Source organism: Pseudonaja textilis, chromosome 2, assembly GCF_049901715.1.
Source record: "Pseudonaja textilis isolate UNSWEBS1 chromosome 2, rPseTex1.2, whole genome shotgun sequence".
In the NCBI taxonomy this organism is placed as follows: Eukaryota; Metazoa; Chordata; class Lepidosauria; order Squamata; family Elapidae; genus Pseudonaja; species Pseudonaja textilis.
The window spans coordinates 67,965,497-67,985,741 of record NC_141991.1 but is presented as its reverse complement, the minus strand read 5'-3'; the positions used below and the strand labels follow the sequence as shown (position 1 = coordinate 67,985,741).

Below are 20,245 nucleotides of genomic sequence, written 5' to 3'. Positions count from 1 at the left end.
AGTGGGAACTCTTGAGTCACCTACACTACTAGATTCTGGATCCTTTTTATACTTTCAAAATGGAGACTTTAGTTAGTTTATTTTTTGTTTAAAATGCAGGTAGCTGGGTCACTGGAGAAAATGTCCTGAAGCAAAATTTGTGGCCCTCAAGACAACCTATCTTTCCTCTTTACTACTGCAACATCCCCCTCTATTATTACAAGGTTAATGCAAAATCTTGACCTACAAAACCTTTAGCTTAAATCTTTTCAGTCCTGAGATGCTATATCCCACACAAAATGTGTGTGTGTGTGTGTTCTATTTTCTTTTTGGTTGATACTGGGGATGATGGTTCTTATCACTTTCCAAGATTATCCTTCACTGATGTCTGATATTTTGCAGTAGGAATTTGGGAAACTTCCACCATGCATCAGAAACCAGATCACTTTGGTCTTCTAATTGTATCTTGTGCCTTTGTAGTAAGAGAACTGTTAGGGTTTGACCTGCTTTGATAAAGGGGTTGCACCCTCCACTGTGTGCCCAATGGGATTTCCGCAACTTTCATAAGTGAACAGAACTTAATCATTAAATACATTCATATAATTCTGAAACCAGAAAGATGCCAGGAAAAAAATTAATATCCTCCATTCCTTTTATTTCATTTTTCTCTGATCAGCAGCCCTATGATATGATGGATCTAGCTCTTGAACTGAACAGGTGGAAAAGGGTCACATTTATAGGAAAAGAGATCTGCGCATCTCAACTTTAATTTTTCCTTAACTTAGTTGCAATCCATATTCACCACTGCTGGATCAAATTGAATCGGATCAAACTTCAAGATTCCTTTTTTGTAGATTATTTTATAGGCACGAGTTTGATAAAAATATGGTTGAAAAAAGAAATAAGATATGACCTTGTTTTTTTTAACTTTAAAGAAATGTGAATATGCAAAGGGAATTAGAAGTAACCAGGTATATTATGTTCTTGCATTCTGACATACAATGTCACAGTGAAATCAACTTTAGAAAGAATCTGGAGTACTTTTTACTCCATTGATATAGAAATAATTTGTGTATGACAAGCAAATCTATCATATCACTTCATTCTTTTCTATAATTTGATTAAAGATCCTTATCATGATTGCTAAAAATGTATTCAGTTTTGTGTCAAGGCCATATGATTTCCAAGAATTCCATGTTCATTATAGCTTAAGCACTACTTTTAGAGAAAGCAGTGATTAGAATGCAGTATTGCAGACTAATTCTGCTGACTGCCAGGAGTTCAATTCTGAGCAGCTGTAAAGCACTATGAAGCAGTATATAAATCTAAGTGCCATTGCTATTTCCAGTGGCGATTTTCACAAATGTGCCTATCACATCATTTTTTTATAACTTCACTTATCAATGAGTTATAATTGGTAGTTGAGTGTTGAAAATTGATGATTTTCAAACAATAGTTCTCAATCTGAACATTTAGTATATTCTGCACATGTTTATGTAAACTGTTCATAGGATACTAACATCTGGGATATCTACAAGTGAATCTGAGAAAAAGATCAGTCCAAGATGTATTGCCACTTGAATTGGAAAACCACATAGTTGATTGGGGATTCAGGTACATTAAAAGCTCTATACAGACATCAGTGACTAACATCATGATCTGCCCCCTATTTCTTCCACCTGAATTAACTGCTTGAAGTTCAACATGCTCCATTTTTCAAGTGAGAAGTTACTTATCTGATTAAGGCTGGAATAAGCACAAATATGTCTGAATTTGAAATTCCTGAAATTTGAAGCTCAGATATAATATCCAGGATTAAGATTAAAGTTACATATGCATGTGTGCACACACACGTGTGCACACGCACGTGCACACAAAGATTATTAGCATAAAACTCAAACTAAAATTATAGGTATAACATTCACCCTGAAATTATGTAGTACAGATAGTACTTGACTTGTGATCACAACTGAGCCCAAAATTTCTGTTGTTAAGTGAGCCATTTGTTAAGTGAGTTTTACTCCATTTTATGACCTTTCTTGCCACAGTTGTTAAGTGAATCACTGCAGTTGATAAGTTAGTATCCTGCTTGTTAAATGAACTAGCTTTCCCATTGAGTTTGCTTGTCAGAAGGATGCAAAATGTGATCACATGACCTTGGGACACAGCAACAATCAATCATAAATATGAACCAGTTGCAAGCATCTGAATTTTGATGACATGATTAGGGAATACTGCAAAGGTTGTAACTGTGAAAAACAGTCATAAGTTCTTCTTCAGTTCCGTTGCAACTTGAATGGTCATTAAATGAACTATTCCAAGTCAAGGACTACCAGTATGCAATGCAGGCAGTGCTGGGTTGTATCCTACTAATAAAAAGAATAAAATTACATATAATTTATTTCCAAGACCTTAGAAGAAACAAGAGATGTATCAGAATAAAAACACACTATTTGCTCTGAATAATGTGCTTTGGTTGTACAGAACCCTTGAGAACAGGATCAAATCCTGCCGAAGGTAGGTAGATACTCATGTCAGAACTGACATTTTCAGGAGGAAAATAGATAGGAAAAGAAGTTATCGGCCTTATATAAATTAATCCTCCAAAGCTTTATTTATCTGATATAGGTAATTACATACCAATTAGTTTAACATCTGTAACTGCTGAGTTGTTAGCAAGAATTATTAAGAAAAAAATTCATCAATTATAAAGGCATAGAAAAGAAATTTGCATGTATTTTATGAGGGTAAGTCTTTTCCCTCTAACTTATCTTTAAAAGGCATCAACAAAATAGATAAGTGTGGTAGAGGATGGAATACTTAAAAAAAACAAAACTCTGACAAAGTCAATCACCAAAGTTTTCTGAGCAAATTCAGATTATTTTATGTTTTGGTAATGACACTAAGTAGTGCATAGAGATATAATGGATAATGCTCAGACATTTGCTAACAAATTTCCCTCAGTACAAAACATAACATAAAAAATGAATCGCAAGAATCTTCTGGAATTGGTGCACTTTCACTTATTTATAAAGATGCCAAAGGATTTGAGAGGACAGTGGGTAATCAAAAGAGATTTTGCGTGTATGGTGGCTAATTCAAGAAAAATGCCAGTTTCTTGTGTGGTAATGCGAAGGAGGAGAAGAATTCCATGCCAGGAAACATTAGAGGTGGAATGGAAATTACAAATACAGCAATGCCATCTTATAAATCTATAATTGAATGCACCTTAATATTGCATGAAATTCTCACTACATCCACAGTTGTAAGCTGGAGAAAGAGGTGGAAAAGGGCAGCCAAAATGGATTTGAGCAGTTATTTAAACACAGACCAACTTCGGCATAAGGGGGCCTTTAAGAAGAATGATGGAGGGCAAGGGTAGAGATTGTACATAATTAGAGGCGTATATACAATGTGAAGTGTCATTTCTCACCTTCTTAGTATTAGAACTTGGAAGTCTCCAAGGACAGTGACAGACTAAGCACTTCAAATCTGCTAAAAGGAAGCAATTCCCTGTAATACACAATTAAATTACATGATCAGTGCTGATGCCACTAATTTAGATGGTTTTAAAGGAAGACTGGAAAAATTCATGATGGACAAGAGTATTAGTAGCATTAGCTTGAATCATAGGCAGCATCCTTTCAATAACAGGCCAAATAGCAACAGCGGAAGAGGATGACCACTATCATCTCTTATTCCCTTGAAAACAATTGGCTTCATTTTGCAACACCAAATGCTGGAGAAAACATGCTTTGGCTTGAACCAAGAGGACCCAACAGTGCTTTAAAATACAGGTAGTCCTCGACTTGCAACCACAATTGAGCCCTACATTTATGTTTCTAGGTGAGAAATTTGTTTGTCCCATGTTACAACTTTTCTTACCACCATGGTTAAGTGAATCACTAAGGTTGTTAAATGAGTAACATTGTTGTTAGGAGAAACTGGCTTCCCCCATTGACTTTGCTTGTCAGAAGGTCACAAAAGGGGATCCCATGACCCCGGGACACGGCAATGATCCTAAGTATGAACCCATTGTCAAGCATCTGAATTTTGATCACATGATGATGGGGTTGCTGCAAAGGTCATAACTGTGAAAAACAATCATAACAATCACTTTTTTTCAGTGCTGTTGTAACTTTAAATGGTCGCTAAATGAACTGTTATAAGTCGAGGACTACCTGTAAAGCTATGTCCTTCAATAGAGAGAAGTGTATACAAATAATTCCTTAAGCACAAGGACAGCTATATTGGTCCTTATGCTTGTCAAAATGTGTATAAGAAGATACCTAAGGAAAAGTCTCTCTCTCTCTCTCTCAATCTACCTGAAAGGCAAGTCAAAACCCATGTGCCCCTCCCCTTATTTTAGCTGCTTTGTATTTGGCAATAGAAGCCTACAAGGGGCAAATCAACTGGTCCTCATCTGTTGGCTTAGCAAAGCCAAAAGAATAAAATACTCAGCCAGGAGCTGCACTCACAGACAGGAAGTAACTTTAATTAAATAGTGTGAAAGTTGAAAAGTTTTTACAGCTTGAATTTCTGCAAAATAATTATAACAATCTCTACAGTAGTTAGTTGTTTTTCTTCTCTAACAATAGAACTGTACAGCGTTTGTGTCTATTCCAAAAGGTTCAGTAAGAAGTGAAAGGAGAATCAGTTCAGAGATGAGTTCATTTTTAAGATGCAGTTGGCTACGAAGGAGAGGAAAAAGACATCATTCTCACAGCCCAGCCAAGGTGAGAAATCACATTTTAAGTCTGAAACAGGATCATTCCCACTTAAAGCGATATTCTGTAAAGAGCAGTATCTTTAAGAATGGACTTGGAACTCATAGGAATCTATTCAGGGCAGGTAGATAATTTAAAATATAACTTTTCTTTATCACGCATTATAAATACCTGGAGAAAGAAAGAAAGTCTGTGTACTCTCACATGATCTTTGGAGGTCAAGGAAACAGTCTATACACATTCATGTAACTTTCTAAATAAAAATAATCTGTCTGACTGGGATTCCATGGAGGGCATCACTGGACAAAATATGGCTTTAATTTGATTACATTTGTGTGCCACTGTTACTTTAAGAATTAGAATAAGTGTTCAGATTATAATGAAACAATACACTGTTAATGCCTTACATTTTCTAGTTTCTTTAGGTGTGATTATGTTGTTTTTCTGTGGGGAAATAATACGTTAATCAATGGATTTTTTCCCTTTCGTTCTCTCTCTCTCTCTCTCTTTCCCACACCCACTCTTTTCCCTTTCCTGAAAGATCACACAGTGAAATCTGAGTGAAATCCCTTGCAAAATTCATACAGGAAGCATGCACAGTTGCAGCATTGTTGTTTGTCTAGAAAAAAGTCACATTTTCTTAAGGTAACAAAACAGTTCTTTTGTGCTTTTCAAAATCCTTTTTTTTTTTCAGAATGTTAGTGATGATTGACAGTTTTGATGCTCAGTACAATGTACAAGTGAAATGAATATGCTTTGCATTGTTAAGGCATCCAATCTGCTGGTTTATATTTATGTGAAAGACAGAGAAATATACAAGCAGACAAGAAAGAAAGTATTTTCATTAATTTCTATGAAGTTTCTCCCCATATTTAATGCACAAAAATGCGTCACTTCAAAGGGGAGAGATTCCATGCATATTAATAGAGTAAAACAGCTTTAGATTTTTTTAATAAGCCTCAAAAGCAAAGAATACTTTTTAAATCTACGTAACTAAATGCTATAAGAATAATATGCTACTTTTTTGCCATATATTGGGGGAAAAAATTCTTAACTTAGAAATAATACAAAAATAGACAATGGCTTTGGTGAACTTAAAACAAAAATGGAAGCTTGGTTTAAAACAATTACTAAAAAAAGTATAAATGAATTGCATTAAATCACACTTAAACAGCTAACACACTTGTGAATGAACAAACAAATTAGCACTTTTCACATAGCAAAATTACACAATAAAATAAACTGGGATGCTGCAGAGAAAAAGCAATGTACAAAGTTCAAAGTTAAATACATTATTTATATGGGCATTTTACAAAATTCTTCATTAAAAAAGCTTTATTTCTTTAATTCATTTTGCAAGCATGTGCAATCATAAAGGTAGTGAGCTCATTTTGCAAAATATGCAGTAATTCTTGTAGATTTGTGTGTTGTGTTGAAAATCTGTCTTAAGACATTAAATTGTATAAATAGAACAATAATTTGGCCAAAAAAACCCTACAGTATTTATTTATAACTACATACAAAATGCCACAGCAAAGGAAAAAAAAAACCCAAACAGATCATTTAATGAATGCATTTGTAAAGGTTTGTTGCATCTTTAACTAAGAACACTTTCCAAGTAACAAGAGATAAATTCTTGTAAACTGGGTGGTTTATTTTGAAACTGTCATATAACTTACTGTGTTTTTCACCCTTTTTCTCCTATACATATTCTCAAAAATACAACCACTGTTGCTTAAGAGATTATGTCGCGAACTGAAATGGTTGCCTGATATAAAAACAACTGCAGCTCAAAACAGATATGTCCTTTTTCCTAGGTGTGTGCTTTTGGACCATCCTCTGGAATGGCAGGATGAATCCTGTGGTCTTGTCCCTCCCTCCCTTCCCCTCCCTCGCCCTGGCCCATTCCAAAATGAAAGATACAGGTATCAGGAAAGAAGCTTCTGGTAAAAAATATGCTCCAAAATGCACTGATCGGCTCACTTTTGTGCCTTTGTCTGGTCCTATCAAATTTCAATGAGATTTACAGAGAAAGACAGTTTAAGACTGTATTTGGATTTAAGTTGGTTAAAAGCAAAAGACAGAGAGCCATGCTAATTGGATTTGCAATTTTTAGCATTATATCCAGAGGCACTGGGTTTCCAAAGTAAAGATGGAAAATGCATGTCCATAGCTACACATATGCTTTTTTCCCCTGCCTTGCAGTATTTACGCGATCTTCTAAGTACAATGTTGTCAGAAAGAAGTGTTAAGGGATTAAGGGGGGTGGGGGGGGAATCATGGCTTCTAAAATGAAATCTTTTTTGTGTATGCATATATGGTGTATCTTTGTATCTATGTTCACGTGGACATCCATTGGTACTTCCCCAGATTGCAAATCCCAGATGTATGTGCTATTGTTGGTTAAGTAAAACATATGAAAACAACCCTTTACTGGCACAGCCATGAATTTTTGAAGGAAAGAAAAACATCAGTAATTCCTAACTGGCACTTCTACTTCTGTTCCATAGAAACTCATGTGTTGCCACTTTATTTCCCTTTAAGAGAGTTTTTAAAAACTACAACAAAGAAAAGTTCTCAAGTTGGCTTTTCATCTTTGTGCCTCTCCCTCCTGTTGTGATTTGTAAAAGACAAAAGATGACCCATAAAAACTGAAAAGACCAAAGTGTGTTTTCTTCAGGACACAAATTTCTCTCCCAAGAACTTGGATGGACAGCTCAAATTAAGATCTTGCCCTTGCAGGCTTGGAGTAGATTTCAGGAATATTTTGCAAGGATGGCAATTTTTTTTAATTTTTTTTTTTAAACTTTGCAGTTATTGTGAGAGTCTTCCTTTTTCCTTGAAGAAAGGCCTGAGTTAAAAGTTCCTCTCTGGGATTTGGTTCAGACTTTGTTCTGGAGCAGAATTCAAATCCTTCATTAGTCAATTCTTCAAGGCAATTCATTCACATGGGAGGAACTATCATGCCAGTTATAGCTGTAAAGGTAAGAAGGAAGAAGACACAAAAACAAATCAGTTATGCCATTTGGGGCAAGAAAACATTTGTTTCAAATATTCAGTAGTAGATCATTCATCTGTGCTTCAAGTGGGATTTATACATTATAATGGGCAAAAGCTTAGAAAGGAAGAATAATGCTGATGTTAGGCAGTTAGTCCGTTACTCTAGAACTACCTATTTCAGTTGTAAAACTCTAAAGCATTAAGAGCTTGCAAGGAAACTGCAATCTATCTGGAAAGAAGTTGCATGCAGGCAAGTTGAAATTCTTAATGAAGCTCAGACTATAACCCTTGATCCGAAGTTATTTAGCAGTTTGACTGTCAGAAATAACCCAATAACCCAATCCTTAAGCTGATTGCAATATAAATTCTGATGAAGGAAAAATTAATGAAGTGATCACTTGGAAAAACTTTACTTTGTAATCTTTTTTTAAACAAGTTTTATTCAGTTTTTCACATGAATTACAAAACAAAAACAAAAACTTTACTTTTTAATCTTGTGGTTCCTATTCAATGTGCCAAATAGAGTTCTAAAATCAAGAGAAGGACATTGACCAGCTGCATGTATAACATATAATTAGGATTTTATGAAAAAGAAATTTTTGGAGATACCATATAGAAAACTAAAAATTGGTTTGCATCTATACATAACTATTTGTCTATAAACTGTTGCCAGTTTGAAAACTGGTTTTTTAAAAAAGATTTTCACCTATAATTGCTACTTAAATTTAAAAAAAACCTTCAAAGAAAAAGGTATAGCTAATCCAGCATCTTTCCAACTTCATACAGCAGCCAGATGGACTATGGTTAGGGTATGAAGATTGTCCCTTTTCTATTACTATTATCTTTTCTTGTATTTGATTTATTTTATTTTCATATCTTTTATTCATGTAAAGATAATATCCCTGCTCAATGCAATTGCATCATAATGTTTTACATATTTAAGAAACCGAGGTTATTTGAAACAAATAGTCATCAAGAGTTAACATTTTATTTCTCTACAGACTAACACAGCTACAATCTTTCAAAAGAAAGCAGTTTGAAAGAATGCTGACTTCAACAGGATTAGCTCATATTAAATTATTTCATCCTCAAAGAAACAGGTCTGTACATTAGGAGAAATCTGCAGATAATCTAGACTCACCCATTCCATGCAATATGAAAAATGACCTACTGCAAGCAAATATGTCATTGCCACTGGCATTCACATCTAGCTTGTGGTGATGGCTGTGACAAAGCTGTCTTTTAAAGGGACATGACAAATTCTGGACTTTTGATGATGTCTTTCAAAGGTACACAGTTAGAGCCACCATCTTAAACATCTCGGCAGACAATTTCTTGGGGAAGAACTCAAACCCATGACTGCTTCTAATACTTGTACTTTAATTACATCTACAATAATTTGATAAGAACCAAGACCAAATGAAAGGGAATGATTTTTCCCCACAGCCATCACCGTAAGTACATGAATTGCAAGACTAATCAGCAACAAAAAGGCAATTTAGGTAAATGGCAACAGATAAATAAAATATGAGGAAACAAAATAAAAAATATATATCTAAACTTTTGGAGTCCAAGCATACTAAAGGTGTGACCTATTCTGGTAGCATAGTAAATATTCCCTTTGAAAATAGAGTCTCCCTTCTTCAGGGACACTCTTCAAAGATTTGGCGTGATGGATATAATCTTTATAGCAGAAGACTTTCTTTAACTTTTCCTGATTTTGTGATCAGATGAAGAACTCTTGGGTGAAGAAAAATATATCTGATGACAGTTCCCAGGCTGCATTTTGAATTATTTGTATTTATATTGCTATTTAAATGCTAAATCTTTAAACTGTTTTCATAATAGTAAGTACTGGTTGCTAAATGCTAAACAATTAGTATGTAAATGTTGTTTTGTTACTTAGTGGTTGGAAGGTTTTTTAATTAAAGGTTGTGGATAGATATATTCTGTGATCAAATTAATACTTCTAATAGATATGATTAATAACTACAAGAGTTTGAGAGTTTTATGTCATACTGGTGATACTTGGTTAATGACTACTCACTCAGTAATTCTTCAATAGTGCTAAACAAGGGACTATATGATTGATCCTCAAAGCTCTGGCCACCATAGTGTCACAGGGTTATATGATTTCAATTTGTGACCTTCCTTAATAGCTTCCAACATGTAAATGGGGAAGCCAGCAGGAAGTCAAAAGTCTCATATGGTCCTTATTTCACAATCCACATTGTCCTTGCTTAACAATTGTAACCAGGGATTTATGGAATTGTCATTGCTGAATGACATGATCATATGATATCATGTTTATAACTGCACTGCTCAGTTATCCTTTTTCAGACATTATCAATTTTCATTAAAATGAATTTTAATTTCATTTTTTCATTTTCATTTTTTTCTTTTGAAGGACTACAAAATTTCAGCAAAACAGATTATGATGCAGGTTTCTGGAATTTACTTTAGTTTTAATGTAAGACTGTCTTGGTTTCCATTCATCTCTCCAGCAGTCTTCAATTAATTTGTTTTTTTGTAGTTCAATAAAACAATATTCTGTTTCCCATTCAAATGCTTAGTTCTATCACACTTAATTGGCAATAACAGCATATATAAAGTCTGACCCTTTAGATTTCCAATTACATGAGATTCAACTGCAGCTTATCGTTCACACTCTTTCATTGAGTGTGTTTTGTAGCACACAGAAGTCTAGGCAGGTGAGAGCAGGGGCAGCAGCATCTTCACTGCAAGGCGTAAGATAACATTGTCTAATTTAGTTTGCCCATAATCCAAGCAGATTCACTTGACCAAATATATGGCTTGTGTTGACCATGTTTCACAATTAGTCCACCACTATAATTATATATTTGGATTGTTATTCTTTTTTGTCATTGTAAAACAGCTTGCAGCTTTAAAATAAGTTACCATTTCAAGAGCGATGTACATTCTTCTTTCTATTATTTCCCATGCTTTTTTTTTTTTTAGTAGAAGGCAGTTCTGGACCTTACATCAGATGCTTTCCAATTTAAACTCTGTGTCCTAAAGACTAGTGAATAAGTTGTAGTTCAATTCCTGTGCATATTCCATTTACCAAAGTGAAATGTACATTGGGTTTGTTTTCCATACTTTCTATTCTTGAAGGAAAAAACATCCAATGACTGGGTTTTTACCTTTAGGGTCTGTCTGTGTCTAATGCAGTGGATGTTATATTTGTCTCTAAGCATAGTAAGTCCTCTCTGTTTAGAGTATGAATGAGCATGTGTAAGTAACCCTCTACCCCCAGAGCTGTTTGAGGCATCTGGGGATTGTGAGACCCTTCTTGACTAAGTGAGCATGAAATGTCTCTCTACTCAATGCTTTAGAATGTGGTAATGTGATAATTATGAGAGGGTTAAGCACAGTAGGGCAGCCCTCCAACAAGCCAAACGAAACAGTAAATCAGGAAATTGCTTTTATGATATATATGGTCCATATGTTAAACAGATAATTTTCACTTTTCTGACTTGTGGTCCAATGCACATATGACAAATAATTTTGCTGCAGGTTGCACACAGAACCCAACACTCTTTTTAATCAAATCTGCCCATAAGGGTATTTGGTCATGAGAAAAAAAATGTATTCAGAAATTGGAAAATCGAGGATGTTAAATCAACATTACCAATGCAAACCAAACAGGAAGATGAAATTGGACATAAAATGAAATTTTATAGTAATCAATGTAAAAGCAATTTTTGTATCTTCAGAGACAAAAATATCATATATTTGCCTAACCTGGTTATTCTACTTTTATTCTCAAAAAGGTCTCTCACATTTCAAAGTGTTACATTTAATCATCACTGCCCTGGAATTAAAAGAAATATTTACACAAACACGTTCCTTTTGTTTGGAAAATGAGAGTGAGGCCAAGATTCAAAAAGGCAAGGAAATAGATCTCAAACTCCAAGGGAGCCGCTAATACATTTATGCAAAGAGCAGTATCCTTATTCTACTTTGCTTATTAAAATGAAGGAAATTTCAAAAACAAATATGATTGACTTTAAAAAAACAGAAAGAAATTGCACTCTGTTAAGGTAGGTTGCTGCGGAATCTTAGTTTTAATGTTCTGAATTTAAACTACTACTCTGATAGGATTTGAAGACTGTCTATAATGGATATCTTCAGACATGTTTGCTATGCCATGATGTATTGAGTTTAACTTTATTAAAAATAACTCATAGGAAAAAGTAGAAAGTATTTGTATTTAATAATGCCATTTTGGACTGAGGGAGGGAAGGAGGGAAGGACAATTTTCAATTTGTCTTTAGGAAGGGCAATTGGAGAATTGTCTCTTGACTATTTTGGGAAATTACTTAACCTATTTCAGCAATGTAGAAATTTTGTGCAGAACAGTAGAAAGCAGTTTGAGATTTCTAGTAGCTCTATTAATGCATATATTGATTGCATTATTATTTTTAAAAGCATAGATATTAATATGATAATCATTATAAAAATGTTATCACATATAACCCTGACATATCCTGAACTTAAAAGAATTATCTATTTCTCACATAGTCACCCTACGTAAAAATATTTACTGATGGCCTGATCACATGAATGAAAGGTTAAATGACTACTGGAGTCCATCACAGTGGAAATTTCACATTATCTCAGCCTGCCTTTATTTAAATATAGTTATAAAGTTCATATATATCCGATTTGATGAAAGGATAAGTTGTTTTCTTTAAAAGTTCCCAATCCTAAATGTTATTTTAATGACAGTGATCCTTATTTTACTTGTTATTCTGCCCATTTGTTGATGCTGGGGTTCCATGAAAGGTAAAAAATGTTCTACAAATGGAACAAGAATAGTGGAAATCATGGTATAAATAATGTTTTCCCCTTTGATGAATCATGTTAAGAATTTCCTGAATCTGATACAGACATAAGTATGTAGCAAATCCATGTTTGCATAAATTACAATAGTATGATGGAGGAAGGCATCAGGCTACAATCTGTTGGATGGGATACAAATGAAAACAGCTGAGTAGATTTTCAAGATGGCAGGTAGGGTTTGCAAGTGGAAGTGGTTTATTCTTATTACATTAATCATGGGAAAATAAGAAGACTGGTAACTTTACATAACACATAATGTGCCACTTATACTTAGTGATATGCTATCACATGCAATTTGATATCTGTGATACCATCATAAACAGTGATGCTCTTAGTACAGGTGGTGGACATGTCAAAGGAACAAAAAAACCAAAATTAAAAGAAAGGAAGGGAAGATTGACTAACGTACTTCAGGAGAAGGCCAGACCCTGGAGAGACCCTGCATTGGAGTACTTGCTAGAGTCCACAAAAGACTGGTCTGATAAAAGACAACAACAAGGAATAAGAAAGGAAAGAAAGAGAAAGGCTGGTATTAGTAAACTGCAATACACTCATTTTAAGCAAACACTCAGACCGTGCTTTTAAGACACAGAATTTTAGTTCAACAGGATAATAATGATTGGCTGTGAGGGAACCAAGGGTGAGTAACAACTATGCAATGGAATCTCCCCACCATGTAACTGAAAGTTCATTACCCTTTTCTTACTCATCTCCACCCTGCCAATGCTGAGAAAAGCAGCATGCCCAGACTGGCCTACCTTGCAGGCTATTCCCATTGGTGCTGGTACAGGTGGGGGGAGGGGATGTCTGTGGTCTGACAACAGGAGCAAAAGCACTCTTCTGTTTCACTGCTGAGACCATATTGGCTGGTGAGAAGGAGAAGATCCCAGAGGAGCTGCTACAATTAGAAGGGAGACTAGTAGAGGATGCCATGGTTGGACTGGATGGCACAACTAGAAGAAAACAAGAAGAGAGAAGAATTATTCTTTTCAAGACCATAAATAGAATATTTCATTTCTCTATTTGCCAGGTATTTGCAAAGACATGAGTTCTAGTTCCACCTTAGACATGAAAGCAGACCTTGGCTCAGACATTCTCTCTCAGCCTAGTTCACTTTATTGTGAGGAAAATAAGAGGAGAAAAGTGTGCTGGACATGTTTTCCACCTTAATGTATTTGTAAAAATAATAAATATGATGATGATAGATGATTGATAGATGAAAGAAAGAAAGAAAGAACGACAGATTAGATAGATAGATGATAGGCATGCAGGTAGGCACATAGGCAAATAGAGATAGAAGATTATCCTTTGCTTTCCATTAATAATCCTGGATAGGAATCTGTTTCTTACAGAGACACGACGTGGCAAATTACAATTTTTTATACTACTTCATTCCCTCCCCTAGGTATTCTTCAGGATTAGTACTGCAAGTAAGCAAAGTGATTTTGAGCATCACAAAAGCAAATTATTTTTTCTTTACTTGTTATTATTACATTTATATTTCCAGAGATAAGAAGAGACACTTGTAGGATTCACTGCCCCATGAGCCAAATAGCTTATTTTGAATATTATACATTATAACTTGGGAGAATACGTGTAGATATGTGCGTGCACTATTGGTTGTTTTGTCCAGATTAATAACATGCTGTAGACTATTCTTGTTGACTATATAGTTCAGGAAAGATATGATGCCAAGAATTCTTGAAGTGCCATCAAGGATATTGGGGAGCAGTTTTTAGATTATCTGCATCTATATATAATCCAGTCTGCATGCACATTTTGTATCCCCTGCAACATTATGCTTAATTACTTTTTAAAAACCCTGCTGGTGCCTTAAATAGTATAGTTAATGCCTTTACTCAAAATAGGACCATATTACTTCAGAATTACTGTCTTCTATGATTCTGGGGAAAAAGAAAAAAAATCATTTACAGGCCAAATTACTCATTTTTTAAAAAATCTTGTTTAGAGATTGTTTATGTTCAGGATATTTAATGAATAATTAAATGGTTTGGGAATGAAAATTCAAATTAGCTGAAGCATAGATGACTATTTTATTTGCATGTACACAGATAAGAATATTCCCTTTAGAATCTCTGTGTAAACATATGATGCCATAGTTCTGAATCCCAATGAAATCAATTAATGGAAATTAAATGTATAAAGTTTCAGAGTCTGACAGATAGTGTCTTAGTGTAAAATCACTTGGTATATACAAGCACTTGTGAAGGCAGAGCAATCAAAGCACCCAAATTGAATTGCAACTATACTGCAATTAGTTTATTGATTTAATTAAGAATGCCACCTTTCTAATTCTCAGGTCATGATTGAAACATTTTCTGATTAACAATATTTGTTGTTAATAGGGCAGCAGTATATATCAAGAGAACCATTCTAAGAATCATGATGATGAGACAAAAGAGGCATGATTTAATAAGAACAAAAAGGTCACAAAGTTGTAAGGGATACACTTGGCATTGCTGAAATATTTCTAATGGTGAACTAAACACAGTAATGTTGTTTAGTAGATAAAGCATCCTGTCAAACTTCCACAATCTCATCTGTTGCCAGAAGATCATCTCTTTAATTAGACTATTATAATCATTTAAATTATAACACCTTTTGGTCTTTTCAATCACTGGTAAAATCAGGTTAATTCTCTTCCTAGACTTATGCAGAGTGGTCAACCTGTATTCATGGGGAAATAAATCCCCATTATCAATTGTTTTTTTAAAAATGTGGTCTCCAGTTCAGAGATTCCTTGTATCAAATTGTTTGATACATACCTTTATTTAAATTGATTGCTGGCTTTGCAAGTTTGAACATTGATTGGATAATAGGCCTAGCTTTAATCAACTCTTTCCATACAGATTAAGGGTTATTCACACCCAGCATCTCCTGAAGAACTCAGGTATGATTTAAATTTGCATTTTTCATGTATCATTCTAATGCCGTAAAAGTATACTTTCAAGCAACAGCAACAACAATACAAACCTCACTGTGCAACTTTCAACTTATTTATGTGGAATTAAGTACACCAATATCTATGTGGTAAATTTCTTGAAATGTTTTCAATCATTACAAAGGTTTAGGATACTCAGATCACTACTCAATATATGTTGTATAACATATATAATAATACATACTGGCGTAGGGAGAGTTGGCAGCTGATCCATTCAGGAAGGTTGGAGAGCCACCTAAATTGGACATTCCAGCATTTCCATACCCATTCATGCTTGTTGTGACGGAGTTGTAGTTTGTCTGCTGAGGGGTGGTGCTTGGCACATAACCATGAGGAGACACACTGCTTGAGTTGCGAGTAAAACCTTTTGCAGGAAGTAAAAAAAAAGCACAACAGCTGTTTTTCAACTAAAAGTCCCACCCAATTTCAAAACATTCCAAACCATACTATGCTAAAACTGGATGAAACTTCAGTAAAAAAATTGAGGGAGTGGCTTTTTAAAATAGCTTATAAAACAATTATACATTATTTATACTTATGTGCCCTATAGTCCATGTTTCTATGTGTCATAGAAAATGGATTAAAATGTAAACATTATTTCAATATTCCAACCATAAACAATTAAAAATCTAGACCAGCAAGAAAATCCAAATTGTTACAAATATAGTATGATAAAAAATATTATATGGATTGCTAGAACTATAGAAGCTAAAACTACTGAGTTCCATAAATAACCAGGGTCTTTGAAAAAAATTGGTGCTGAAAGAATCACAGTTATGGATGCCAGGCAAGCTTTCATTAAGGAAAGCATTCCATGGTGACAATCCACCAATAAAAATATTGAGAATATTTACTGTAGCGGGTCGTAGATAGCAGAAGATAGTGCAAACCACTGGGGGTTACAGCCTAATGTATCATAATTTTCTTCAGACATTTTCAGACATGCATTCAGCAACCTGTTAACCATTTGTGACAAATTCTTAATATTAAAGAAAAGGAAAAAGTGTTTCCTGCTATCTCGAAAATGGTTAAATTAGTTCTAAAATATTAAAGCAAGGACAGTCATTTTTGCAATGTCAGAAACTTCTGAGATTTATTTATTAGAATACCTATGAAGACTATCAATAAAAAAATAAAGAAAAAAATACCATGATGCATTTTTGTGGGTTCTGTGGCCTTGGTTGCATGAAACACACAAGAAAGTTTCTAACAAGAAAAAGGAAAACTCATCCCTTTATAAAAAAATAAAAATGGGCTGGATACAATAATAATCCCAGAAGTGCAATTAAAACTGTTATCTAAATTCTGAAGGTCATGTTATCCCAACATGTAATATTGGCCGACTGAAACTTTTCCTCTGTTTCTAGTCACCCCCAAACAGGATTCCTGATTGCAGGAAAATTTCCAAAATAACACTGCTTCCTATTTCTGACATTCTATCAACAATCAAGCCTGTTTTCAAATAAAGGAACCACACTTAGAATGTAGGCTTCATTTAAGAGATTTTCACTTTTAGGTTTATTGATCACAGCTCATTGATATGTGTGGTTGACCATGTGTTCTGTCCTTCACAAGGAGCCTGAGTTATCATGCTCTTTTTCCTGAGACGATTATGCAGATGTGTTGTACATTCCCTGGATTCTTCACTGTTCTATATAGGACTCTAAAGGAAAAAAGCATGCTGGTTGAACCTAACGTGTATTATGCCTTTTATTCACCAGATAAAGTCTCGAAAAGAGGGAGAAAAAGCCTTCTTCAGCTTACCCTGATTGGTGGCCTGTGAGGCTTCTGAGACATTTACTGCTAATTGACCACTAAATGAATTCACACCCATCATGCCTGCATGGACTGATGTATTAGCGAGCGCAGGGAGTTGGTTATGATTACGAGGGACGCTGTAGAGTGCTTCTGCAATGTCAGCTGCTCTTTTCAGGATTATTTCCTGCCAAAACACGAGTTTAGATATGAAGGGAAGTAATTATGAAGGGAAGTAATTAGATGCAGGTGGGTCCTCGACTTACAAGCACAGTTGTTATGTTGCCAAATGAAACATTTGTTAAAGTGAGTTTTGCCCCATTTGATGACATTTCTTGCCACAGCTGTTAATGTAGTATAACCCAGTGGTTAAGTGAATCTGGTTTACCCATCGACTTTGCTCCTCAGAAGGTCGCAAAAGGGGATTGTGTGACCCTGGGGTGCAGCAATGGTGATAAATATGAACCAGTTGCCAAGTATCTGAATTTTGATCCCATGACTACAGGGATGCTCCAATGTTGTAAGTGTGAAAAATGGCCATAAGTCCCTTTTTTCAGCACCGTTGTAACTTTGAATGGTCACTAAATGAACTGTTGTAAATCGAGGACTACCTGTACAAAACTTAATAAGAAATATGAGATTTGGGCTGCCCAAATCCAGGAGGCCACTAGATAGCAGCAAAATGTATTTTCTGTCTTTTTCCTACCATTAAATGTTTGGGGTTTTTTTTCCAGCTATTGATCCGGAAGCTCTAAATCAATTTGTTGGTTCAAAGCCTGCCTGGTGGTGCCAGTGACATCTACCTGACCCATTAGAGCAAGGAGGCAGGGAATGTTACGGGTCCCACCCCTGAGGGAGATACACCTGGTGGGACCGAGAAGAAGGGCCTTCTCTGTGGTGGCTCCATCTCTCTGGAACATCATTTCCCCAGTGATTAGAATGGCCCCCTCACTAATACTCTTCCGAAAGGCACTGAAGACCTGGTTTTGCCAGTGGGTCTGGGGAACCCAGAGAGGGGATGGAGCTCATCAAATGGCTAGTGTGATCTGCTGTCGTCGGAGTAGGAGGTGGGGGTGATTTTTTCCCCAGATTTTGTTCTATTGTCCTTTATTAATTTATTTGATTCTTTTTCTTAATTTTTATTGTTTTTTATTTTTATTTTTGTTTTTTGTTTTAAATATGGTTTTACATTGTGTAAGCCGCCTCAAGTCGCCATGGTGAATAGGCAGCAATATAAATTAAATAAATAAATAGATTATAGCAATGGAAAATTGAGTTATGAATCAGATTATGATTTCATTTGTTCAAAGGGAGCAATGAATGATAGTACCTGATATCATGAGGAACCAATTCTTTGCTTTTACAGGTAATCTTTGACTAACAACCACAACTGGGACCAAAATTGCCTGTGCTACACAAGGTAGTTGTTAAGTGAGTCACACCTGATTTTACAACCTTTATTTCCCACAGTCATTTATCAGATCACTGCAGTTGTTAAGTGAATCATGCAGTCATCAAGTGAACCGGCTTCCCCCATTCACTTTGCTTGTCAGAAGCTGATGGGGAGGTTGCAAATAGCCATCATGTGACCCGGGGAGGTTGCAATCATTGTAAATACATGCTGGCTGCCCAAATTGTGATCATGTGACTGTGGGGATGCTGCGACGGTCGTAAGTCACTTTTTTCACTGTTGTTGTAACTTTGAACGTCACTAAATTAATGGTTGTATATCGAGGGACTACCTGTGTTCTATAAAATGGAGACAAAGGTAGAAGATTGAAGATGTTTATATGTAAAAGATTACATGTAAATATATGTTTTTTTGTTCTTAGAAAGAACAAATAGATGTAAGTGTTAGGAAAACCTTTAATCTAGTCCCAATTTGCAGCGAATAACTATCAATCTTCCAGAAAGCAAAGGAAGCAAAAAAGTAGAGCTTCGCAGACAAAGGGCTGTAAATGAAGAGATTAATCCCAATATTTTGATATCAGATAGCTGAGTGTGACCATCATTTACTTCAGTGCATGTATTTTTTTGGAAAGGCACATAAGATTCCAGTGTTAAACATCTGTCTTCAGTTTAAGGAGCTTGTAAAAGAGTTCTATAAAATCAGGACCTGGCCTACTGAGAATTAATTAGATCTGAACTTCTTAAATTACACTAAGATAAAGGCTCTAAATACAATGCCTAAATTGTACATTATATTTTATACTGATATTAAGTTAACTACTTGGCACAAGCAAATACTAAACAGTTGGTACCATACTAGTATATTTAAATTCTATTGAAAGTATAAGACATTAAAACTATAAAATACTAATAACACAGAATAGTGCTTTCATTATTTCAGCAAAGCAAATCAACTAATAAAATCAAAAATTAAAATGCTACTACTGTTAGAAACTTTGAGATGAGTTTGGTTCTCATGGGAAGTTTTCCTAGATCCATCATGGCACCCTCAAGGTTGACTCAGCCTTCCATCCTTTTGAAGTGGGTAAAATGAGGACCCAGATTGTTGGGGGCAATGTGCTGATTCTGTAAACTGTAAGAGGGCTGTAAAGTGGTATATATGTCTAAGTGCTATTGCTATTATTTTCCTCCAATTTGCAATTTTATTTTTATTTGTCCGTGCAAGATGACTCTGCACAGAATTCAGAACACCAAGCAGAGCGCTACTTAACCAAGGCCGCATTTACCTGATTGTTATGTGGCATACCATAGAGTGCTTCCACCAGATCAGCTGCCCTCTTGAGTATTACTTCCTGTTAGAAAGAAAAGGAGAAATTTACCCATGTTCATGTGTAGCAAATACAGTTCTATCATTGTGTCCTCAAATTTGTTTTCAGTCACAGCCTTGTTTTCAGTCTTACATATAAACCGTACCTAGTCAGCTCAGAATGTTGTTAAATCATGAATTCTTGCAGTTCACACAAAAGTTAAAAGGTAAAATCTGCTT

General features: G+C 35.1%; 1 protein-coding gene across 8 annotated transcripts in view; it reads right to left on the bottom strand.

The window, feature by feature from the left end:
* Nucleotides 1–5,982: 5,982 nt before the first annotated feature.
* The window catches only part of EBF1 (EBF transcription factor 1), a 363,878-nt gene continuing 349,615 nt past the window's right edge, over nucleotides 5,983–20,245 (bottom strand). For 4 of the 8 annotated variants that reach the window (XM_087924221.1, XM_087924222.1, XM_087924223.1 and 1 more), the window contains exons 12-17: nucleotides 19,986–20,051; nucleotides 17,299–17,476; nucleotides 15,719–15,898; nucleotides 13,331–13,525; nucleotides 12,982–13,050; nucleotides 7,500–7,682 (exon numbers count right to left, since the gene is read on the bottom strand). In XM_087924221.1, coding sequence (XP_087780347.1) covers nucleotides 12,983–13,050; nucleotides 13,331–13,525; nucleotides 15,719–15,898; nucleotides 17,299–17,476; nucleotides 19,986–20,051 — 687 coding nt within the window. In that variant the 3' untranslated portion in view covers nucleotides 7,500–7,682; nucleotide 12,982. Of the gene's footprint in view, nucleotides 7,683–12,981; nucleotides 13,051–13,330; nucleotides 13,526–15,718; nucleotides 15,899–17,298; nucleotides 17,477–19,985; nucleotides 20,052–20,245 lie in introns of all 8 variants that reach the window. The other 4 variants (XM_026696683.2, XM_026696684.2, XM_087924224.1 and 1 more) reach the window with 1 other exon arrangement.